Source organism: Lutra lutra, chromosome 11 (genome assembly GCF_902655055.1).
Source record: "Lutra lutra chromosome 11, mLutLut1.2, whole genome shotgun sequence".
NCBI lineage: Eukaryota > Metazoa > Chordata > Mammalia > Carnivora > Mustelidae > Lutra > Lutra lutra.
Genome location: NC_062288.1, coordinates 76,358,325 through 76,384,117, shown reverse-complemented (window position 1 = coordinate 76,384,117; position 25,793 = coordinate 76,358,325). Strand labels below are relative to the sequence as shown.

At 40.1% G+C, this 25,793-nt stretch overlaps 1 protein-coding gene across 3 annotated transcripts in view; it reads left to right on the top strand.

The window, feature by feature from the left end:
* The first annotated feature begins 17,809 nt into the window (after positions 1–17,809).
* Positions 17,810–25,793, top strand: part of CTTNBP2 (cortactin binding protein 2) — a 151,415-nt gene continuing 143,431 nt past the window's right edge. For all 3 annotated transcript variants that reach the window (XM_047695138.1, XM_047695136.1, XM_047695137.1), the window contains exon 1: positions 17,810–18,023. In XM_047695138.1, coding sequence (XP_047551094.1) covers positions 17,943–18,023 — 81 coding nt within the window. In that variant the 5' untranslated portion in view covers positions 17,810–17,942. The remainder of the gene's footprint in view (positions 18,024–25,793) is intronic.

Here is a 25,793-nt window from a genome sequence, read left to right as displayed (position 1 = left end):
GGTGCTACAGTAACTATCTTGTGACTATGAGGAAAAACTCTAGAGAGTTCAAGAAATGCAAGGCCCTGGGGGTGCCTGGGTGGTTCAGTAGGTTAAGTGTCTGCCTTCAGCTTGGGGCATGGTTTTGGGGTCCTGGGATCAAGCCCTGCATCAGTTCTGACTCCCTGCTCAGTGGGAGTCTGCTTCTCTCTCTCCCTATGCCCCTCCCCCAAACTGCTGTGCTCCTTCTCTCTTTTAAAATATATATATATATATATATATATATATATATATATATATATGGCCAAAATTGTTGAATTTCTAAGTCAAACGGTTGCCACTCCCTTCCCCATTTTTTGTTATTTGGGAGGAAAAAAATTAATCCTTATTTGCTTAAGCCATTATAGTCAAGTTTTCAGTGACTTAAAGACAAAGTGCAATTCTTCCCAATATAATATATTAAGAAAAAAGTGAAAATTCTTATGAGATTGACACAGAAAGAATGTTATGGAGAGATAGAAAATAATATTGTCTTGGAGGGGCTAGTTAGATTATGGAGAATGGAAGATCTATTTGATACCATGAGCATTGAGAAGCTAGTGAATGTTATCAAGGCTATAGAGACTATAGAAGAGCTATTAATTAGAAGTTTTACCAATAAATTGAAAGATTATTCTGACAATAATGTGCAAGATAATTTGGAAGAAGAATTAGAAGCAATAGAGCCAGACATTGAAGACGCATCTCATAAACGGTAAAATGTAAGGTACTCTTTACTCCTCTCATTCAGAATTTGAGATAATTAGATGAGGCGTTAAGATTTCACATCCGATGCGTGTGTTTTAGTTCAGGCTGCGAGAACGAAGTATGATAGCCTGGGTGACTTAGAAATAACACTAATTTCCCACAGTTCTGAGGCCTGGAAGTCTGAGATCAGGAAGCCAGCATGACCAGGTTTTTGGTGAGTGGTCTCTTCCTCACAGATGGCTATCTGTTCTCTGTGTCCTCACAAGGCAGAAAGAAAGTCAGCTAACTCTTTGGTCTTTTCTTGTAAGAGCGCTAATACATTTCAGGAAGGCTCCACCCTAACGATCTAGTTACCTCCCAAAGGCCCCATCTCCTAATGTCATCACACTGGGATAAGGATTTCCACATACAAATGGGTGCTGGGAGAGCAGAATAAACATTCAGTCCATCACAGAGTGGGGCATATAAATGTAGGTGTGTTAAGATAAAAATTGGATGTAGTTAAAAACCTACGGAATATCCTAGGATTCAAAGAACAAAGCTTTTTGTGTTTATGTTTTTGCTGTGGTCTTCTTTATCCATAAAGGGCTGGAGCGCAAAGATTCTAGCTTTTGCAAACTGCACGGTCGCCATTGCGGCCACTCAGTTAGGCTGTTGAAGAAATAGTACATAAGTTAATGATCACAGCTGTGTTCCAAGAAAAGTTTATTTACAAAAACAGGTAGTAGCCTGGGTTTCCAAGAGCACTGGAAACCAGTCTTCTTTAACATGGTGGCCTTATTGTTTAATTTGTATAACATAGATATACATGAAAATAAACTACTGTTTACAATGTAAATAGTTTCATGGATTTGCTATAATGTTTGGGGCCTTATATGACGCCAAAGTTGTTCTATCTGGGATCCATACCAAAAGGCTTTAAGTCTTAAAGAATCATTAAACTCACTTTCAAGTTCTAAGAATTTATTGTTTATATAATTTTTTATGCAATCCAAGATTGTGATTCTCCTCATTAACATAGTTCATTATTGGGGCGCCTGGGTGGCTCAGTGGGTTAAAGCCTCTGCCTTCGGCTCAGGTCATGATCTCAGGGTCCTGGGATTGAGCCCCGCATCCAGCTCTCTGCTCAACAGGGAGCCTGCTTCCTCCTCTCTCTCTGCCTGCTTCTCTGCCTACTTGTGATCTCTGTCTGTCAAATAAATAAATAAAAAAATCTTTAAAAAAAAACAAAAACATAGTTCATTATTCTCAGATAATGAATATCACAGAAAGTCACAAAACTGCATTTTTTTTAAGATTTTATTTATTCATTAGACAGAGACCACAAGTAGGCAGAGAGGCAGGCAGAGAGAGAGGGAGCAGGCTCCCTGCCAAGCAGAGAGCCCATGTGGGGCTCGATCCCAGGACCCTGGGATCGTGACCTGAGCTGAAGGCAGAGGCTTTAACCCGCTGAGCCACCCAGGCGCCCCCAAACTACATTTCTTTTAAAATATTTTCTAATTCCAATTTTTAATTGTGTTTTATTTTGATAACTTTTCCTAGTATTTTAAATATCACCTTTCTTTCTTTCTTTCTCTCTTTCTTTCTTTATTTTTTAAAAAATATTTTATTTATTTGACACAGAGAGAGAGGTCACAAGTAGGCAGAGAGGCAGGCAGAGAGAGAAGGGGAAGCAGGCTCCCTGCAGGGAGCCTGATGCGGGGCTCGTTCCCAGGACCCTGAGATCATGATCTGAGCAGAAGACAGAGGCTTAACCCTCTGAGCCACCCAGGCACCTTTCTTTCTTTTCCTTCCTCCTTCCTTCCTTCCTCTCTCTCCCTCCCTCCCTCTTTCTTTCTTTCTTTCTTTCTTCTTTCTTTCTTTCTCCTTTCCTTCTTTCCTTCCTTCCTTCCTTCCTTCCTTCCTTCCTCTTTCTTTCTTCAGATTGTTTATGCTGGGATAGGCTCTGATGATACTGTGGTAATAAATTACTCCCCCCATTTCACTTCGACACAATCAACATGTTTTCTTACTCCCAGTAACTCTTGGAGGCACCGCTCATCCAGGTGGTGATTCAACGATATACTTCGTAGCTATGCCATATGGAGTTGTTGATTTCTAAATCCTTGATCAGGGGAAAAGAGATCATAGCTGTTCTCTGTGCTATGGCCTGGATGTGTTGTATGTGTCAATTCTCTTTATAGCCAAGTTACCAGAACTAGTCACTTCACCCCAAACTACCCATCAGGCTGAGAAATGCCATCCTCCTGTGATCAAATGGACTTAGAGAGCAGAGCATTGCCTCTGCCACACTTTTATTCTATTTTGTGAAAGGCCATAAGAGAACTAGTTTATAGAACTTGGTTGAGATCGAAAATTTATGTAGGCTAAATATCCAGCATAACATATAACAGCACATGGAGACATAATATAAACTCTATAAAAGGTCAAAAATTATTACCCTCTTTTGTTCCTTAGTTTAGACAGCTATTGTAAAATACCTTGATGAATCATCAAAAGGATTGGTTTAGAATTAGGAAACCTGTTTTGTAGAATGATAATTCTGCTCAGACATTATGTTACTTGACCACCACAAATGATATATATTCCAGTTCATTCCCTATAAGGGTTTAAAGATCTCATTAGCCAGGCATAGTTAAGAGAATACCCTTTGTTCTGGGTCATCTTTTTATTTTACCCCTCAATTCCATTAATCCAGTTGGAAGTCTCCCACCACTACTATTATCACTGATCACAGCACTGTGGTGCTTTTTCTTTAAATGAGAGCCTTTATTGTTATTTGCTATTTACATATGAAGTATGTAAAATTGGCTGCCTCCCTTCTGTAGGACTCCAGAAGTAGCAGGATGTTACCATCATCTGTCTGTTCCCTGGAATCTGAGCCTGGGTACTCTGTAAATTTACCCTGGTTTTGCTGGCAGTGTTGGAGTTGTACTCAGTTCCTTAAGGCTCATGATTCTCACCAGGGAAGCCTGGATTTCTGGGCTGGTAGGTAGAAATTAGGATCTCTGAAGGTATGGGAAGTGTGTGTAGTAAGAGAAAACATATTTAGCATAACAATGCAATTTTAAATTTTGAAAAATAAGTGTTTTTATGCTGAAACTTTTACAAGTAAAATTCAACCATCTTCTTGGCTGCTGGGAATATACAAATGTTGGCAACCTTCAGCAGGGTTGGAGTTTTCTGAATCAGCAGGGGATTGGAGTTTTACATTTATTAAAAAGCACATTGGGTTTAAATGTGGAGACTTTTTTCTTTTCTTTTTTTTTTTTTTTTATGATGGGAAAAGCTAAAAATATATCCTCCACTGTGCAGAAAAAAGAAACCCATGGCATGATTTGGAGATCTGAAGGCAAGTAGGTCAAAAGGTAAGAATTCAGAGCAGTGGGAAAGGGACTAACATCAGGGGACTAAAAATGCCTCTAGGAAATCCTTAGAAATATAGAAAAGGGCCCTGGACATACCTGGTTGTATGGGATGAGAGCTCACATTATTTCATTTGGATGTTAAAAGAAAGTAGACAAAGTTGTCATCACTAGAATTAAATTTGTTTGAAGCCTAACAAGTGACTTCTGTGTGGCTAAAATCAAAAGCTGATCTGGGCCTTGATTTACTTTTGTTTTTAAAATTCTAATTAATATAAAATTTGTGGGGGGGGAGAGGGCTTGGTTTTTTATCTGTAAAGTTAAAGAATGGATGAGAGCCAAGGTCTCTTCCATTCAAAAATTCTCTCATTTTCTGAGACTTTCGCCCTGCACACACACATAAAATCAATCACCCAACATTTATCAATCCCATTTAAGGATCTAAACATTGTAGACATAGGTGTTATAAAACAGGAGACAGACTTCCCTATCTGCAAGGAATTTACAGTCTATTTGGGAGGACAAGATATAATTGTAAATAATGCAAAAAGTACATACTTTTCTATTAGAACAAAGATAAGCAAAATATTGGCTCATTGCAGAACAACTCTGGCCCAGCCTCTATAGCCACTCTCACACTGCACAGGGCAGAGTTGAGTGGTTGCTACAGTGTATGTCCAAAAGCCTAAAATATTTACCACCCTGCACTTTATAGAAAAAGTTTGCCAACAATTATATTAGGATCATCAGATAATGTCACAAGGCAAAATGGGATAGATTCCAAGCAGATAACAGAGAGGACAGAGCTAAACGAGTTGAGATAAGAGGACCAACCTGGGGGTCCAGCAGTCTAGTTTATTGAGATAAAGAAGAGGACAAGGAAACTCCAGTTTCTATTAAAAAAAGAAGGTGGAGAATGGGAGATCCTGATAATTAGTAAGAAGATGTTAAATGTCACTATATATTGTTTTTATTATATCCTTTTCTTATCATTTTTACTCTGCTGGCCCTCAAAATAATTAATTTAGGAAAATCTAAACCTTTAAATATTCTTTAGTGTTGTTCCAAAATCAACTTTGATTAAAAATTCACTACCCCCTCTTGAGAAGCAGGAAATATTGCTGCATAGATACTTCTAATAAATGAAAATTTGTGGTTCACTCTAAAGATAATTAGAGGAATATATAAATGAGTTTCAAGAGAAATTAAGACAAGAAAATGTGGAGTTTGAAATAAGATATCAATACTTATTGTATTTTGATTGAGAGATTTCTATTACTATCTGTCCTTAATTCATAGATATATTTTATTAACCGCTATAATTTTAAGAAATGAAAATACCTGAAGATAAATGGTAATTGCTACATATTCAGGGCCTAATGATTTTCTAATGTGTCGAACTTTGCTGTTGTGGTACAACAGTTACAGTTACTCTGATCCCTTTAAGCGTTTCTCAGCACCTCTGAGCTCTTTGGACGCTGTGGGAATCATACATCGACACTCAGACCTGCTCTCCCCAGAAAATGTCCCATGTTCCAGAATTTTTCTTGCTCTCATCTTCTGCCTCAATCCAAGGTTATTTGCTTAGTCTACTTAAGGACAATTAGATGAAAATGAATTAATACACCTTTTTAGTAAATATATACTAGTGTGGTGATACAGCCCTGGGATAAGGAAGAATTCATTCACTCCTAAAATTTCCCATGCTTGATAATGTACTAGGCCCAGGGGCACAAAGATGAGTATTATCTTAGGAGTAGCTTGTGGTCTTCAGCAGCATGCTCCAAAAGGTGGTCCCTGAGTGATCTCCAGATCAATCTCCTGGGCTGCTGGTTAAAACATACAGCTTAGCTTCCAAAAGGGCCTTATTCAATAAGGATACCTGTGGAGGCTACTGAGAATGCACGTTTTCAGCATGCTTCCATTTTTCTCTACTTTAAAACTGGGAGGAGATGATTCTTGGATTCAGGGCATCAATCAACCAGAACACTGGCAGCCATGGCCAGATTTGACTTGCAGATATGTTTTAAAATTGGAAAATTTCACATAAACATTTGATTTCTTCCATTTCTTGAAAAAATGAGAAGCTCTGACATTGCTGCATTTGTGTTTCTTGGTTCGGCTCAAGGAAATATTCCCGTTTAGTTGGACAGAGCCTGTGCCTTTCTATTGGCTCAAGTCCCCCATCATTCTCTATTGCCTTAAACCCTTGGCCACCCTTATTCCGATAACCCATATATCTGGCTTTTGGTAATCATTTGAGTTAATGGCCTATGATCTAGATTCCAGCAGATAGTTACATGTTAAAAAAAATTTTTTTGTTAATGTTATCCCAGTATATATGTGTTCCAAATAATATTAGGCTAGCACTTTATTCTATGCAGTACTTCTGGGAAGCCGCAGGAAGTGGACGTTCTAGGTTCTAGAGCAGAGTGGGCAAGATAGTTGGGACAGGTGTTCCCTTTCTGTCTTCCGGCCAGCATAGGTTTGGTTTAGGCTGTTGAACACAGGTAGCAGGAAACAGAATTGAAATCACCTTGTTTCTTTCTAAATCTAGCATTTCTATAGCAATTGTCACCATGGCATCTTGATGTGTTCTGACAGGGAAAATTTTACTCTTATTAAAAAAATGTGGTAATAAGGGAAAGAGAAACTCCTTCCATGTCTTAACCCTGGAAGAACTCAGAAATATGTGTGTACAGGATGGAAGCTCCACCATGGTCTGACCTAGCCAAGGGCTGGTGGTATTTCTTAATGATGAGGCAGCAGATGTCCGGCTGAAAGATCCTTGAACCTGAGGGCTGGAAGGTTCCTCAAAATCATAATACTCCCTGTGTAGCTCTTTTCAGCATATGAGGCACTTGTACATGTTAATCTCTTTCAATCCTCACCACAACCCTGTGAAGTAACTATTGAAATGCTCATTCCCATTTTATAGTGAGGAAAAGATAGTCACTTGCTTCAGGTCAAACCAGTCTTCTAATACCAAGGCCCTGCAGCTGAAATGACAGCCAGTGTTTTTAACTCTTATTCAGCCTAGACCACTGGAGGAATGGAGCCTCCTGGAGTTGTGCGGTATGGGCAGTTCTGAGCCAGGGCACACTGATAGAAAAGTTGCATATGGGGTACACTACAGACATAAATAAGATACGTGGCAAGCTTTGTGCAATTCCTGGTGAGCTGGCAATAAGTGCTCTTCTTGTCAAACTCACTGAAGCATATTCAAAATCTCATGAATGAGATGATATAGAAACGACCTTGAATCTGATCTCATTTTTCAGTAACCCCACTACCCACCCCCCCACCAAAAAAAAGAAAGAAAAGAAAGATGCAAACTTCAGAATTATGCCTATTATTAGAGACAAATTACTTGAAATTACAGGTTGACAAGCCCATATATTGGAACATTTGCACCGAGAAGCACCAAGGCATTCCTCACTGCCTCAAGTCTGTCCATAACTTCTTACCCTAGAGATGTGAGCTTACTCCAGAGATGACCTGGTGATGTAAAGTCACTTGTGGGAGAGCCCAGGAAGAATGAGTTCATTCAGAACAGATGCTGTATTAGTTTGCTAGGGCTACCATAACAAAGTACCATAGACTGGATGATTTTAACAACAGAAATTTATCTTCTTACTGTTTTGGAGGCTAGAAGTCCAAGATCAAGTTGGCAGCAGAGTTGGTTTCTTCTGAGGACTTTCTCCTTGGTTTGCAGATGGCCATTGTCTCCTCTTCCAGACGGTTTTCCTCCGTGTGTGTGTGTGTGTGTGTGTGTGTGTGTGTGTGTGTCCTGATTTCCTTTTATAGGGATACCAGACATGTTGGATTAGACCCCCCCACCCAACCTCATTTTACCTTAATTACCTCTGTAAAGGCTTTCCCAAATAAGTCACATTCTGAGGTACTCGGGTTTAGGACTTCAACGAATGTATTTCGAGGGGGACATAATTTAGTTCATAACAGATGCTTATATTGACATTTTTCAAAGGATTTCTGAATTGTTAACGTGCATTTTGATGGTGGATGGCAAGATACCTACATTACTAGATCTTAAACATGTTTTTAAGCCCAAGTTTCCTCCACTATTTTGATTAAAATGAATAAATACACACAATCTTACTGGAATCACATAAACTGCAACGTTCTGACTTAGGGATCATGAAGTTAAAACCCTACAGAAAAACAAGAAAGTAATGTAATTATGGGAAACAAGAAAGTAAAGTAGAATGAAACAGGGCAGTGGAGATTCTAGACAGCTGGAGAGAACAAGTCTCAGTCTCAAAGGGACTCAGCGTCAGCACAGTGGTTTCAGGTACTCTTAAACTTCTGAGAGGTTGAAAGGCTGAATTTTTATATGAAATCCTCCAATTGTAAAATGTGAGCAATTATTCCCTTAAAAAAAATAACATTATATGAGTTAAACAAAACAAGAAATTAGCCCATTGGCTTAGATTAGGCTGAGTTTAGAGCTAATCTAAACTGGACCAGTTAACTAATCCCTAATGATATTTTTGGATCAATACTAAGTATTATTTAGTTACAACACTTCCTCATTGAGTAAAAAGAGGTGTGCTTTAAATGTAGCAATCATCAGTTTGGTGAGAACTGACTTAGAGGATCCACATTTCTTGACTGTGACTTTTGCAAGAATTTATGGGGAATTTTTACTATTCAATCTAAAATCTTAGAATACTTGACTTAAAAAATTTAAGTTTATACAAAAGAGCCTGTTAGGACTGTTGTGTAGTTGTAGAATCATTTTAATAAATTCAATAAACTGTTTCTGAAATGTCATGTGCATAAGAGTGACTGTTTATTCTTTAACAGGTGTATGCAGAGCATGAAAATAGTAATGAAGGAAAACTTACTAGGAGTTTATTGGAGGCCAAACACTGTACTAAGTGCTTTAAATGAATCACTCAGTTTAATCCTCCCAACAACGCTGTAGAGGCAAGAGCCATTATGATTGCCACTTAACAGATGAGATAACTGAGAAGAGCATTTGCCCAAGGTCACACAGCTAGAAAAAGGCTCTTAATCATGGAACCCTGCACTTAACAACCTCTCTGCAGTATGTGGACTGAGCTGTTTTGTTTTGTTTGGAGGATGAGCGGGAGTACCATTTGGGAATCTTTAACCCTTCTGGGCATACCCTACTTGGCCTAATACATCAAAATTTCCATCCTTCTCCACCGCTTAAAAAAAAAAAAAAAAATATATATATATATATATATATATACACATATATATATACACACACACACATACACACAAGTTTATATAAATATATATTTATATATGTAACTCACTAAATGTCTCAAATTGGATAGAAATTTTTATTTTAACAGGTATGAACTCTCCTTAATATCTATTGAGTGCGCTTCTTAAATGATAGGATTCATCGATAGAATTCCATGAGAAGTCCATGAAAATTTTTTTTAAAAATTTTATTTCCATGTTCATTCACTCTTGCTGATTGTTAACATTTACTTCAATTATGAATTTAGGCAATGGACCATAACAGACCTGGGAATACCTATGACTTTGTCTCAATAGAAATCACAGATATTTTTAAAATCACAATGTAATCTTTACAGAGATCTTAAAATATCATTTACATTCATGGAGACTTCAAAATTATATTATTTATGGGTCTACCACTATACCATCTTATTTCTTTATGGAAGAGAGAAACACCTCTATTCCTATGTTACAAAATTTTCTTTTTTTACGTGCAGAATTTTTTTTTTTTAAGATTTTATTTATTTATTTGTCAGAGAGAGCGAGGGAGAGAGAGCAAGCACAGGCAGACAGAATGGCAGGCAGAGGCAGAGGGAGAAGCAGGTTCCCTGATGAGCAAGGAGCCCGATGCGGGACTCGATCCCAGGACGCTGGATCATGACCTGAGCCGAAGGCAGTTGCTTAACCAACTGAGCCACCCAGGCATCCCACGTGCAGAATTTTGATCACTGGATTTGAACATAAGTAATAAGAAAATGCTCTGTTTTGTTTTATGCATTTAAAATTTTTTTCTGAGAAGGAATCCCTAAGTTTCACCACAATGCCTAAGGGGCCAACGATACAAAAAAGTAAGTAGGTAGTGATATTTACTCCATCCATTTATTCACCTAACTTTCCATCCTTCCATCCATTGGTTCCATTGAATTAATTTGACTAAATATTTATTGACTTCTTGTCATGTGCTGGCTCAGTGTTAGGTATTGCAAGCTTGGAGTTGATGTTCTTCCATACCCACCAATATTCATTTGACTTCAAAGTCCAGAAAATCTGCAAAAGTTTTCCAGAATGTACAAGAATCTTCACATTCGAGATGTTTGTTCTTCGAAAGATGTCCCTTTGACCATCAGTCTCTTAACTAAGGGAAACCCAAGGCCAGCCTCACTCTATTCTTCCTCTCCTCTTTTCAATCTCTCATTTTTCTTTTAATTTCTGAAAGCTGTCAGGCATGCTACACCCTAGAAATAGGAGGCACATTGCTCCATTTTTAAGACTGGTAATAGAATTTATATGTCTACTGGTGCAATGTCATCCTTTATTTCCAACATGGTTTTTCATGTCTGACTCTGGATGAGGTAGCAGATCAGTGCCTGGATTCTGTTTGTCAGTGGCAACTGGAGAGTCTCATCTGGGTACCCCCAACCCCAGGATGAGAAAATAAATAATACGGTCCTGGATACAATCCAGTTAGGCAAGGGAAAATTAGGAAGTTTTTTTCTTTATAAACATTCCTTCTTAAAGTAAGCACATGTGGTTTTCAGTTCTAGTTATGACAGGGTACTTAGTATAGGGTCAATCCTCCTATTAAAAACAACAAAAAGAGGTGAAACAACATACATATGAAACCACTGGTAGAGGGGTTGACAAGTCATACATGCAGACAGGATTTGAGGGGCTATGATTTTTGAGTGAATGGGGAGGATGAGGGTAGGGAACAGTTGGGAAAAAATGAGTTTTACTGGACCAGAGAGATAAAGGTCAGGATTTGAAGGTTGCCAAATTATGTGGGACTTGAAGGACAAAGTCCCAGAGAAGAAACTTAAGATTCCAAAAAAATCTGTACATGATTTCCTCTCAAATTTTAGGCTAAATTCTAAGCTGAGCATGTGCAGGATGAGACTCCAAGAAAGCCAACACAAAACAGCATCTGAGGGGCCAAGGAGCTGAACAAAGATTTCATAAACAGGACGTGAAACACTAACCACACAAGAAAAAAGACTGATAAATTGGATTGCATTAAAAGTCAGAACTTATGTTCTGATTTACAAATTCATGAAAATATTTTCCTGTTAGAAGCTCTATTGCTTCACCTTTCACATTTGAATCTATGATTCCAATTTTGTGTTTCTCTAGCTCTCAAAATAATTCTTTACAGGAAATTGAGCTATACAATGTGGTTTTTCTAAGCAGGGTGACTTTACCCACTGCTCAAACTCAGGGCGTCTGGAAATGCTTCTGTTCAACTTCTCCCTTGCCCCTGCCTCAGATTTTAAATTCTGGAAAGGGGGTTCCCTATCACCATTCCAGTTGGCATCTATGGCCACATGGGGTGGGGGTTGAGAGCTGTCCAAGAAGAATATGTCCAGCAAAGGTATCTCATGACCCAAATGGCCTCATCCCTTTTGGATGGTCACTAATCAGGAAGTAGAGGCTAAAGGTGACAAAATAGGGTCCTTAACAGATCTGAAGGAAGGAAAAAGTACCAGTAAAATAATTCCCAACTGAATTGATTCCTTTTTTTAAAAAAATATTTTATTTATTTATTTGTCAGAGATAAAGAGATAGAGAGAGAGAACAAGTTGGGGAGAGAAGGGGAGGGAGAAGCAGGCTCCCCGATGAGCAAGGAGCTGGATGCTGGACTTAATTCCAGGCCCCTGGGATCATGACCTGAGACAAAGGCAGACACTTAACCAACTGAGCCACTCAGGTGTCCCCCAACTGAATTGATTCTTAATAATGAAGAAGTTAATGCTGAAAGTAATAAATCATGAATGTTAAAAGATGATGTAATGATAAAGGGATGTTGAGTCTGATAGTAATGGTCAGTATGTGGTTATTTCTGATTTTCCATAAGGAAAAAAATATTGTATTGATAGCATAAAACTACTTCAGTGGTTAAATTTCTTTAATTGTGAGAATAAAACATTCTGGACTATTTAAATGTTGCTTTGTCAGAAGTATTTTTCTTTATTCTGTAAGTGACTTCCCCTTCCCTGGAATGAAATAGCTACACTGATGTTTCTTTTCTCTTTCAGTTCTTAAATCATAAATATAATTAAGGCTTCAAGTCTAGCCATGACATTGTTTTATAAATATTCTGAATTAATTTTTTTATATTTGTTGGTTAATTGAATAACTTCTGCTAAATATATTTACTTTATTTCTTTTCAAATAATGGCATCAGGGGCGCCTGGGTGGCTCAGTGAATTAAAGCCTCTGCCTTCGTCTCAGGTCATGATCTCAGGGTCCTGGGATGGAGCCCTGCATTTGGCTCTCTGCTCAGCAGGGAGCCTGCTTCCCTTCCTCTCTCTCTGCCTGCCTCTCTGCCTACTTGTGATCTCTGTCTGTCAAATAAATAAATAAATAAAATCTTCAAATAATGGTATCATATTTTCAGGCAATTTTAAGTGATCTCAACTGATTTGAATTTAAAAAATGTGGTAGACAAAAACTCGTCATCAAGTGAGATTTTGGATGATGTAAGATGGAATTTATGTGTCAAAAATTCTAAAGGGGGGTGCCTAGGTGGCTCAGTCAGTTAAGAGTCCTACTGGGTTTCCACTCAGGTTGTGATCTCTGGGTCCTACAATGGAGTCCAGTGTAGGGCTCCACGCTCAGTGTGGAGTCTGCCTGGGATTCTCTCTCCCTCTCCCTCTGCCCCTCCCACTCGTGCTTTCACTCTCTCTCAAAGAAATAAATCAATCTTAAAAAAAAAAAAAATTCCAAAGCCTTTTTTTTTTAAAAGATTTTATTTATGTATTTGATAGACAGGGATCACAAGTAGGCAGAGAGGCAGGCAGAGAGGAGGAAGCAGGTTCCCCGAGGAGCAGAGAGCCCGATGCGGGGCTTGATCCCAGGACCCTAAAATCATGACCTGAGCTGAAGGCAGAGGCTTAACCCACTGAGCCACCCAGGCACCCTCCAAAGCCTTTTGAAACTCTATTAACTTAGTGTACAGCTAATTGATTATGATTGCCTGGAAAATGTTGGTGTATGTGGCTTATTTCACAGATATGGGAGACTTACACATTCATGGCTTTTCTCCTGTATTTTGTATCATAAATAAATCATCACTGAGTGGATCATAAAAACCATCTGCATATTTATTAAAATTGAAGGGCATCAATATTTTGTCCTTATTAATTCTTCAAACACTACATTTCCTTTTGAATTGAACATTACATACCCCATAGTGAAAAGAAAATGTCAGCTTTGGTTTTATAGCTAGCTCTACACTCCTAATCAGATGAGAAAAGGGTCAGATCTCACAACCTATTTATATAGTTTTTAAACTTTCTAAGAAAAATAAAGCTTGTTATAATTGATGCCTAATGGTATAAACACCCCTGCCTTAGTGGTTGCCTAGTAACTACTTACTGCAGGCTTGTAGGGTTGCTAATGAGGCTGAATAAATGGAAATATTCAGATCCATTTCCAGTTCAGGTGGATGAGGGGCAGCAATGGGCCAGATTTCTTTGTTAAAATTGTTTTTCCATAATGGTTTTGCACCAAAACATCTTTTGCACTAGAACTTAGTTTTAGTAAATGACTTCTGCAGATAAGAGCTGAAACTAACAAATAATGGCTTAACATTTTAAAAACATTCAACAGAACTGAATCAACATTGCTTCATTGTTCTCAATGAGCCTGAGTTTCTTAAGATTTTTTTTTTTTTTTTTTTTTTTTTTATTTGCCAGAGAGAGAGGAGAGCGAGCGAGCACAGGCAGACAGAATGGCAGGCAGAGGCAGAGGGAGAAGCAGGCTCCCCGCCAAGCAAGGAGCCCGATGTGGGACTCGATCCCAGGACCCTGGGATCATGACCTGAGCCGAAGGCAGCCGCTTAACCAACCGAGCCACCCAGGCGTCCCGAGCCTGAGTTTCTGTTCTGAGTGACCAGGTTGGGGAATAATGTTCTTACTGTACCTTTAAATCTTTGATAAAACCTTCTATTTGGACATCACTTTAGCATTGAATGGCCAAATGCAGTTTCCAGCTAAAGGTGGTGTTAAAAGGGGCTGGGAGTGATTATAATGATTTATTTATGTTTGGCTTTGGCTTGCATTCTACCTAGCAGATTTAATTTCCTAATTATGTTTTGCTTTAGCTTAGGTAAAATTAGCTTGCATCCCCTTGGCACACACCAGCTGCAGTTGGTGGAGGAGGCCTTCCAAAACCATAGGTTGTTGACAAGAGTGGCTAACTAGATTAGGATTAGATTTACTGAGTAAAATCCACAAAGAGCCTAAGCACATGTAGATAATGACAAGTTGACTAGGAGGGAATGTAGTTAGGTCAAATGAAAATTCATTTCTGGCAATGTCTTGGTTTCAAAAACATGGGATAGATACAAGGGACTCAAGGTCTTCGGCTCTCTTTTGTTAGAGTTCCGAGTGTCAAGATCTGGGTCCTTCTAGGTGGCTCACCATGGTGTAGACAGGGATAAACATGGTCTGGAATATTTAAATTGTATAACTATAGCCTTGTGAATGCAGTCAGAAATGATTTGCTACTTGGTAATTTTGTCATTTGGCAATACTAAGACATGATAACATATGGTTTGCTCTTTGGAGTTCGCATAAATGTTGTCATTTAACTGAAATAAAGAATTCTCTTACTCTATCAGGGAAACGGTTTTGGGCTATGTGTCTGTTCCTTTATCTTCTCACATGGAAGGAAGAATCCCTTTGCATCGCTATATATAACTCTCTGGGTTTTTGGTTTAGTGGGTTGGAGGATGTGGCTGGTGAGGCCAAGGCCATGGTCTCATCAGAAAACCACTTGGCTCCCCAGCCACAGTCTGCATTCCTAGCTGTAGCAACCCATTTCACTGGTCTTAAAAGAGAATCTTGGAGTATAGCTCAGCACAAGCACCTCTGTTCTAGGGTTCAGAACATAAACTGTTCTAATCTGACAAAATATATTCATTTGTCAGTGGGTCAGCCACATTGTTATGTTCAGAGAAGAAGACAATATAACTAATAGTTTTCTGTTAGCAATGTATTCAGTTATCTCTCCTTCCATTTTAATGCTGAAAGAAATGTACTGATTAAAAATCATGACTTATTTTTTCTATAAGGATTTCTTTTCTTCCTGCATATACACTTCCATATCTTTTCCTTTTCCCGGCTTTTCAGAAATTTTCACTCTAGCCCTGGGATGTCTTTTTTTTTTTTTTAAGCTATTTAATGAAGCCTCAAAAAATTTAATTTCTAGAGCCATCAAGTCACCACTCTTTCAGATCTATTTGGTCTGACTCTAGCAGAGCCCGTCTTTTTGCAAAGAAAGTCTTTCAGAAAGAGTTAATTTGCAGTCTCAATAGAGATTAATTCTCAGGAGAGAATTTAAACCAGCAAGTGTCCTCCTGGTAGAGAAGCAGCCCCAGGCCAGGCCACTGGTGAGGGAGTTAACTCCTGGTGTGCTTTTCTGTGCAGTAAGGTGGGATATTCCTTCAATCCTTGGCAGTAGGCAATGGCAGCTTTAAGGCAGGGACAAAATGCTATTTATTTTCCTTACTAGGTCTTGGATTTTGGCCCTTAGAAAATGTGCTGTTCTGTGATTTTTTTTCAACTGTTTATTTTTTTTATTTTACTTAAAAAAGGTGGGGGAGTGGAGTGGGAGGTAAGACATCACTCAGGGTTTGAATCTTTTGTGACAATTCTGCTTTAATTGCATTTAGACTTATAGAAGCGATTTCTTCCCAATGATATATTTTTTTAATTGAACTGCATGTATAAAATAAATGGGAGTTGCTTCTTAGGGATATTGTCATGTCATATCCTTAGTTCTTAACACCTAAGTGCAGTTTATTATTATTATTTTTTCCCTTAGAAGGGAGCTAGTTAATTTCTTTGGTGGTAATTGAACATCAGTACAAGTATCAGTGTCAAGAAAATTAATTGCCTTTTGATGTGTGAAAATGAATTTTGAAAAGAACAAGGAATTTTTTTGGTTCAAACTTCAAGTTTTTACTATCCATTCAGCATTGAAGTTTTACAGTCGAATGCTTTTCTTTCATTGGATAAAGAGTCTAGTTATTCTAATATTGAGCAATTTCAGAGAGAATGTTTGATAAAAGAAATGATATAATGAACAGAGATGGAAATCAGAGGGTTCAGAGAAGGACTAGCTACCAGAATAAAGTCAAAGACAATAAATAAATGATCATCTCTGCTTACAGGATAACCTGGAGGTGATTTCTATGCCTGTGACCCTTAACCCCAGGGTTCCAGGTGAAAGTTCTTGATGTAGACCCTTTCTGGGAAGGAACTTTTAACAACTTATCGATCCACACTTTTCAGGTCCTTGAAAAGATATTCTCTGCCATGGTTTGTATCATATTTAGATCTACTTTAGAAAGTGAGGCAATTAAAGTGCCAAAACCTTTCATTAGGAGTCTGCCATTAAAAAAAAAAAAAGAAAAGAAAAAAAAAGAGCTTTGATCTGTTAACCCTTGAACTGAACATTCCAAGCGTTCAATTCCAGAATTTTAAGTCCAGGATTTGGTTGTGGTTTGAATTTACTTTTTTGAGACACAGCTTGAATGTGATTTGATTTTGTGCTTTCAACACGTTTTTGGGATCTGGTGATTTGGGAAGGCCTGTACCATATGGTCTTGATAAGGTGATAGATTTTCACATCCTGGGAATTGGCAGGAAAGGGTAGGAACGGAATCAGATGTGGGAAGAGAAAATTAAGAGTTTGGGTCTAATTCATCTCATGATATATCTTGAGACTTATAATTCCCATAAAATCAGGTTTTAGGAAAAAATTATGTGTGCTGTCCCCACCTCATGGAGGTCTCTTAAATTCTCTTAAAAGTAGAGAGCTTCCTTTTACAAGAATGGCACTAAATATTTTTCGGTTAGCCCTTCAAAAAGTACCCCAGACTTGGGGTCAAAACACAAAACAAAACAAAAGGCCTTGCTCCACCTTTCTTGAAAAAGAGGTTGTATAAAAAGGAATAGGCCAAGGGGAAAGACTCAAGGCAACGGTAGAAGGACAAAGCCTTATGTATACACCAGGAGGGGAAACACGCCCTTGGTGGCAGTCTCGCAAAACAAAAACAAAAACCAACAACAACAAACAAATCCAAGAAAGAAAAAGGATGCCTTATGTGATTCCTAGCGGTGGGATAGAGGGGACTAAATGCTTTCCCTTGACCTTACAGAGAATTCAGAATCTGGGAGGCTTGACGTTTCATCGGGTTGTTCTGTACACAGCAGGGTTGGTGGGGACTGAGCTGGGAGATCACCTACTGGGCCCTTTCCTGCACCTCCTCCAGGGCTCTGGTTCCCCCTTCTTCCCGCAGGTTCCTAGCTGGGCCTGGGCACGTGCCCATTTCCCGTACCTCCCTCCACGCACCGCAGATTGCTGGCCGCCCAGCGCGGGCGGCGGGGCGGGGACCAGGCGGCGGGCGGTGCTCCGGCGCGCAGCGGGTTAAGACGGCGGGGGCGGCGACGAGGGGAGGAGGGAGCGCGGCAGCTGCGGCAGCGGCAGCCGGGCTGCGAGCGCCCGCGTCCCCGGACCGCAGCGGGTTAAGCGCCGCCCGCGCCGAGAGGGCTGAACCCGGAGCCACCGCTCCGAGCTCGCATTCGGATCCGCTAGAGCAGGAAGATGGCGACGGACCGCGCGAGCTGCGAGCCTGACTTCTCCCGCGCCCCAGAGGACGCGGAGGGGGCCACGGCGGAGGCGGCGGTAACGGAGGTCCCGGGGTGGGCGCGGGGAGAGCGTAGACGAGGGCTGGGGCTCGGGCTGGACCCGGCTTGCACCCCGGGGCGCTTCGCAAGCCCGGGCTCCCCGGGGTGCCCCCTCCCCTGGGTGCCCCCTCCTTGAGGTGCCTCACGGCTGGAGCCCGGGTCGAGGAGGGTGAGGCGGCCTCCTGGGCTCGGGATCACTGCCGTCCTTCCCCAGCTTTGCGGGAAGCAGTCCTGGGCCGCCCGGTTCTGGGGCTCCCTGTGTGTGTCCTATGCGACCCCTTTGCCCACTCCCTCAGCTGCTGTGGGGTTTGGTCAGGGGCGGGGGCTGGCGTGAGTTTCTAGGCGAACTTGACCCCCCATTGTTCGCCTCTTGCTGCGCGCGTGGTGGTGGGCGAGTGTTTCGGGGCTGCCTGGCATCTCTCAGCGGACCCAGGAAGGCAGCTACGGGGAGACGGGTCATCGCCAGGCAGGTGTGGGGATGCCCATTGTGTGTGTGTTCATGTGCCTGAGGCCCCTTTAGAGAGGCCGGGTGTCCGGCTTTGGGCGCTGCTGCCTCCCGCTGAGCGTCAGAGCCTTGGGTCCTAGCTGCATGCTGCCCCATCACTTGGTGATGGGGGGCCGGGGTGAGAAGGTGTTCTCGTTCTTCCCAAGAAGGTGCCCAGGCAAGGTGGAGATTGAGCACCTAGTGTCCACACATTGTTCTTCCCTGCGATCTAGAAGCCTAATGAGTTTCCATCCAACACTGACCCCACTTTCGGCCCCACAGTATCCCTGTGCACGGAGACTGAACGGTGGTTTCCAGTCCCTACCTCGGGGGGAGGGCTGGACCCACATTTCCTGGGTGGAAACGTTTTCGGAGTTGAAAAGCAGCTTCGCAGGAGCTGCAAGGATCTGCAAAGAAAGGCAGCCCTGGGAGCGCCTCCCACCCTTGGCGCGGTCCCGCTGCTGTAGCGGGAGATCCCGGGTGGTGTGGACTGAGAAGAGCCTGGACGCCCCTCAGTTCTTTCCTGGACAGAGTCGGTGCACGAGCAGCAGAGGGAGAGCCAGGTGTGAATCATCTGGGCAGTTGGAACTTCTTCCCTCACTATTGGGACTTGGGCTTTTCTGGAGAGGGAGAGGAGAGATGTGGAGGTGGAGGAGGCTGCTTGAGCTGAGCCTGGGCAAGAAAAAAGAAACAGGGAGAGATGGCAAAACGGAGAAAGAGGAGGGCTGTTGATTTCCACTTGTGAAACTTGCAAGTTTTAATTTGAAACTTTTAGGAAAATTGGTTTTTCATTCTTTGCATGGAAAACGTGAACTTAAGATTTCAAATAAAACCTGCTCGCTTGTGATGCTATGAGTCAGTTCCCTTTTGTGAAATACAATAAGGATAAGCTAGCTATTAAGACAACACAAACCTCTCTGGGAAGTTCAAATGATTGAGTACCTTCATCCCCATGAGATGCTAAAGGGAGGGGAGAGAAAAAAGAGGTAGGGGTGTGTGTGTTTGTTGCCCAGGAAGGCTGAATTTGGTTAATCGACTTGGAACAGCCTTTTTTCTATTACCCTCAGTCTTTAATCACCTGACAATTAAACCAAACACAAACATCTGATTTATGGTCTGTAGCTGATCTATAGTTTTATTTGGTTAGATTGCAAACAGGATCTTGGACGCCGGACAGATTTTTGTGTTAACAAGGCCCCTGTTCCCTTTCTGCTGTTGAGAATTTTCAGGAGTCTCACTTTTCACTGCACATAGGTGGAGATTTTGTAATTTCACCCTGGTTAATGATAGCCACGGAAAAATCTGTGAAAGTAAAACTTGTTACTTCTGTACAATCTTGGAGGATGCAATAAGGACACTTAATCCAATAGTTTTTTAAAATAACTTCTTAGCAAAATTCTGATGATGGCTTATTATGCAGTAGACTGGGCATTTTACTTTTAATAACATATGGTCCTCCTGTATCAGCCACTTGACTTACAGCTTGGTACTTAAATTAAAGCTGGATTGAAGAATGATATTTGTCATTTAAAAGCTTCTTACCTAATGATTAAAAATCAAAGACATGTTTATGCATTTTGGATTCATGGCAACTGAGGACTTAACTTTTTTTTTTTTTTTATTTTTAGGGAATAGGGTTTTTTTTTTGCATTTTAGAGATTTATTTCATTTCAAATTGGTTTACATATTATGCATTTTTATATGTACATTTGGCAGTCATGAGCCAATGGAGACTCCAAAGCAGTAGGCTATTTTTGAAAGTGAGTGTTTTCACTAAGTTTTGACTATTTAGATTGTTGCTTAGAGACAAGTTTAATTTATAGTTTTCAGCTTAATGTGATTTTCAGTGGAGTGTTTTAAATTTAGTTTGTGATCCTTGTTCTTAGCTGTTTAAATCCTGAAAGCATCCCAAGTGTAAAGCTGGGTAACAGCTACAGTATTCAGTAGGATCATATTAATAGTCTTTGCTGTGAACCATGCCGAGAAACCTGGGTTATTTTCAGTGCCTCAACCAAATGTGATGACTTTTATAGGCTATATTGCTATTTCTACTCTGAAAATAACTCCTAATGGATAAGGCAGTATGGAAAACAGAAATCTTCCTGCTTTTTTTTATTGTCACCAAAGAATTTGAGTGAAAGGAAAATGGAGATCTCTTTAGAGCTGTGTTTGGGAAGCTGATCAACATTCTTGTCATTCAGGACTTTTGTGGAGCAAATAACATGAAAAAAGTAGATAAAAATTTTTGTTGTCATGGTGATAATGACAAAAAAACTTGGACAGTGCTTTTATTAAATGCACAACAGGAATATTAAATTAGCAGCTGGTACCATGGAAATTTTTGTTTCCAGGTGACAATATTGAATGTAAATGCAAAGAAAAACATTTTCTTAGCCAATTTTGCTAAGCTTTCTTAAAACAACCATAGTTATATGGCAGCTAAAGAATATTGAAAGATGGGCACTTGGGTGGCTCAGTGGGTTAAGTCTCTGCCTTGGGCTCAGGTCATGATCTCAGGGTCCTGGGATAGAGCCCCGCATAGGGCTCTTTGCTCAGCAGGGAGCCTGCTTACCGCCCTCCCCCGCCCCAGCTCTGCCTGCCTCTCTGCCTACTTGTGATCTCTCTCTCTCTCTCCCCGTCAAATAAATAAATACAATCTTAAAAAAAAAGAATATTGTAAGTTTCACAGCATAATTTTTAAGTAAGGAATAATTTAGACTTAACACATTACCGTCCACTTACCAAAATGGTAGCATTTTGTTGCCATAAAAAGTAACACATCCCATTCCAATGGTGGAAACTGATAAATGGCCAGGAATCAAGTCAGACATGATGATGTCATGAAAGGCACAAATAATTAGGAGTCTCGAGAGAAAGAGTCATGGAAAGGATCCCTAGTGGAAGGACCTGGAAACATTCCACAGAAGGATGGCATTTGAGTTGGGCCTTGAGATGGAAGGAGGACTTGGAAGTGAAGACTGCAGGAAGCTGTGGGCCATGTAGCTGTTCTTAGGATTCCATGAAAGGTGGCCTGGGCCACAAATGAGGGGCCTTCAAAGATGAACACAGAGGTTTCAACTTTAGTTGCAACAGTGTATTTTAGAAAAATAGGTTAGAAGTTGAGGAAATAGACTGAAATATAACTGATGCTTTTCAACAGGATGCTTTTCACTCTTTTTTCATCTTAAATAATGTATATTTCTGTGCCTGTTTTTTGACTTCATATTGGTGTTGGTATCATTGCTGTTACATTGCTCATAGGAGCATTTTGTTTAGAGAAAAGCATTTATCTTCTCTGTGATTGAATCCCTGCCTAAGCTAGATTGCCAGTTGGTTCTTTCCTCTTGTGTTTCATGTAACTTTATGAGGCGAGAAAACGTTTCACAGACTGAGTACTTATTCATCCATTTATAAATATCTGCTGTTGATCTTATGGACACAGGGCTGGAGCTGGAAGAGCGGACTTCTTCAAGAAAGGCTGTGTGAGTTTTGTTTCTAAAAGAAAGCAAGGGCAACTGGGTGGCTCAGTGGGTTAAGCCTCTGCCCTTGGCTCAGGTCAGGATCTCAGGACCCTTGGGATCTCGTATAGGACTCTCTGCTTAGCAGGGAGCCTGCTTCCCTCTCTCTCCCTGCCTACCTCTCTGCCTACTTGTGATCTCTATCTCTCTCCCTGTCAAATAAATAAATAATAAAATCTTTAAAAAAAAAATAAATAAAGGAAAGCAAAGGATAAGCACTGTGCCAGGCAAATACATGGTAGGTGTTTCACCAATATGGAATGAAGAAAATGAATGCTCACCAAGAAGTCATGTCCTAATACTTACTGTTGTTTGGCTAATTGAGAAATTTACTTTGTGTGTTACTAGAGTGTAATGAAACTATTGGCCTATGATTTGTAGTAATTAACATTATAGATGTTACAGAGCTTTTCTTGTTTCTGAAAGATGACCCTGATTTTCTGATTTTTTTTTTTGTTCTTAATTTTATTTGTAGATTGTCTCTTTCCAAGCTGCTTTTCTCAGTGACATTTCAGATTCACAGATTTTTAAAAACATTAATTTCCAACACTATTAGTTTTCCCTTTAGATTATCTCTCTTCAGAATCATGGCTGAGGCTGGGAATGGTAACTACATCCCTCCCATCCTGAATTCTTCCTATAATTGAGCCAAGGTCTAATCACCCACCAGGGTGTGGAGGGGAGGGGTTGATTGGTGGGGGGGGGGATCAAGGCAGAAATGAAAGGGAGTTTGGAAACAGGAAAAGGGGGAATAAAAAGGAAGATTGGACAGGAAGACAGGCAAGGCTTTGGCATAGTCTGCTCATGCCCAGAAATCTGGGACTAGAATTCAAACTGAAAATGTGCCTAGGAAAGATGGAGCAGTTTCTCTCCCTTCTGCCCTCATATACCTTGCCTCCTAAGCACATCTGAGTGTTGTTTTAGAAAAGACTATTTGAATGCACTCAGTTGTATTATTCTCTACTGGGGCTCCAAGACTTGTGTAATATGGAAAAGGAAACTTGTCTCTTAGATATTAAGTAAAAAAAAAAAAAATAAAAGGAAAACTGGTATGAGAAAGATGATGATGACATTGAAATCAAAGGATTTTTAAAGATGTATTCTTTTATAAATAACTTGCATAAAAATAATGAGATCATATTAATGCTGTGCACAAAATGATGCCATGTATGGAGAAATCCTGATTTTTAGGGAAAAAAATCACTCTTGAAATTGTTAGTCAATAAACCAGGTAGATTAAGGATGGAGTTAAAAGGTTTTTTATCATAAAAGTGGTATTACTAAATTAACGTCACTATGCAGAAATGAATGCTTGTTCATAAATGATTTGCTTCTGACACTTTTATATTTCATTGAAAAGGCAAAAAGATGATCCCAAAGGCCCGAGTTATTCCACAGAAGGCCTTTGTAACTGTAAGAGTATCATCTAGCCATCTATGTCTCAGTCTTTTCATTTGAAAATCAGCATGCTGCCATTCGCCACCTACAGATAATCAAGCTGATATTCAATGCATGATAAGCTTCTTTAAGGACAATTTTTGGATCTGGATGCTAGTTCCCATGTGGAGATGTCCCATGTAGGGCTCATAGAACATGGGAAAGCTGAGTTAGGATGGAAATAGGAATTTGTTTTATCTGAGATATGGTCTTTTTCTTTTTCCAAAGAGGAAATGGAGACAGACAGGAGATCTGAAAGGAGGAAAAGGGACATAGCCGCATTTAATGATCAGAGCTTGTCACCCCTGCCCGAGCCATTTCTCTGCTTTTCATTCCAGTTTTCTTGTATTCAAAATTAGTTCTACCCACTGCAAGGTTTCCTTCCTGACATTCTGTTTACTTGTCAGTTCTGCCTCCTTCCAGTATACTCAGTTGCTTGTCTTGCATGAAAGACCTCGGACAGTGGGGTTGATTTGAGGTGTAAGGCCCTGGAGAGCTGACCCCAAGTTCTCAGTATGTTGCTTTTAAGTCCCACACCAAGTGGCCCTAGCGTAGATTGCTCTAGATGATTTTTGAAAACGATAAATGAAGATGATTGACCAGTTACATAGTTGGCCTAAGAGTGGGGCCATAACCCTGTATTTTAGTAAGACAGGTGTATCCTTTACACATGACTTACATGCTTTGTGTGTTCATATTGTGTGAAATAGGCTTTTATGACAAATGTGGGTGGGTGTGAATGTTAGGTAGAATCATGTGAGGATTTAATACTCTGGCTGTCCTCCCATTTCTAGTAGGGGTGAAAAAAATAGAGCATTAAGATAGACAATATGAGGAAATACACAAGGCAAGACATGATTAATTGCCAAATGAAGTCCTAGAACAGACAGTAAGACTGAGTGTAGAAAAGGACAGATTTCTGGAGTCCGTAAAGACCTGTGGATGTGAGATATGAGCTATGTCCTGAAGAAAGTAGGATTCCCATGAATTAGAGGACAAAGGATTAGGAAGAACAAAATCAAAGGTATGCAAACCCTGTAAGTAAACCTCTTAATAGATGAAATCAGGAGGAATAATCTCAAAACAGGATGTCATGTCAGAGATTTGAAGTAGTTTTAGAGCATGAAAATGTACTTTTCTTCAAGAAAATCCATATAATTGTGTGAATTCATATTTTAACATTATAAATGTTCTGTGTACCTGGAAAGTTGAATTTTTTTTTCATGTTAATGATAGTCTTCAGCTTTTTATTTTCTCCTTGTAATTTCAAGATGGATTTCATTGGTTTCCCCTTCTTTATAGCCTCTTACTCATCCCCGAGCCATAAATCTTGCTTACGTAGGAAGTTCTAAATGTGCCTTATTAATTATTAGCATGCCCTATTAGACTGGGAAGAAAATACATTTCTGTAACTTCAGAGCAAAGAGGCAAAATCAATTTACCTCAACTGTTTTTCAGAGGCTTCATGGAATGACCTAAATTTCCTCAGTCCAGTAATCTAGTTAGCCTGATAGTCTGTGAAATCAGAACATTTGGGAGCTGGGGGAGATTTTAGGGATCACTTAGTACAACATACTTATTTTACTGCTGAGAAACTTGAGGTCCAAACAGATGAATTAATGCTCTTCTAGCCCACTGGCTTTCTCAGGCACCTCACCTCCTTCCCATGTGGTAAACTCACTGATCAAATGTAGGGTAGCCCACTAGATTTGAAACTGGAAAAGGTGCTCTTGGTGTCTGTGGGAAGTACCAGAGAAAATATCTGGCTCTGTGTTCGATCACTAGATTTTTACCATAACTGGTAAGTTTGGACAAAGATCTGGGAGGTACTTCTGCCACTGTGACTCCTAATCTCTTAAATGCTCTGGCAACCATCAATGTTCTGACCCCTTTAATTCTGAAAGGATATGGGTAAGGATCTTCTGGCCCTATTGGGCGGTGACTGTTGAAATTCCTTACATAAAACCCACTATTTTAGTTTTTTATTTTAGTTTTTGTTCTGTTTCTTGTTTGGTTTTTTGTTTGTTTTCCCCTAGAGGTGAGGGTATGGAGTGGTAGTGGAGGAAACTGCTATTGGCCTCTATGTAGTTCTGGCAACTTAGCTAGGTTTTATTTTGTCTTCTCCCTCTCTCTCTCTCTGAGCCTGTATAAGAAAATCTGGAAGAATGCCCTCCCCACACCACTGCAAGTGATTTAGAGCTTGTTGAAGACTTCTGTGTTGAACAGTACGAGTTTGGGGTTGTGTCTCTTCTTTCGTGTTATGTCCTGAAGAAGGCTCTTAGTTTGATGACCAAACTCTGGATTAGTTTAAGCTGCCTCTGTCAGATTT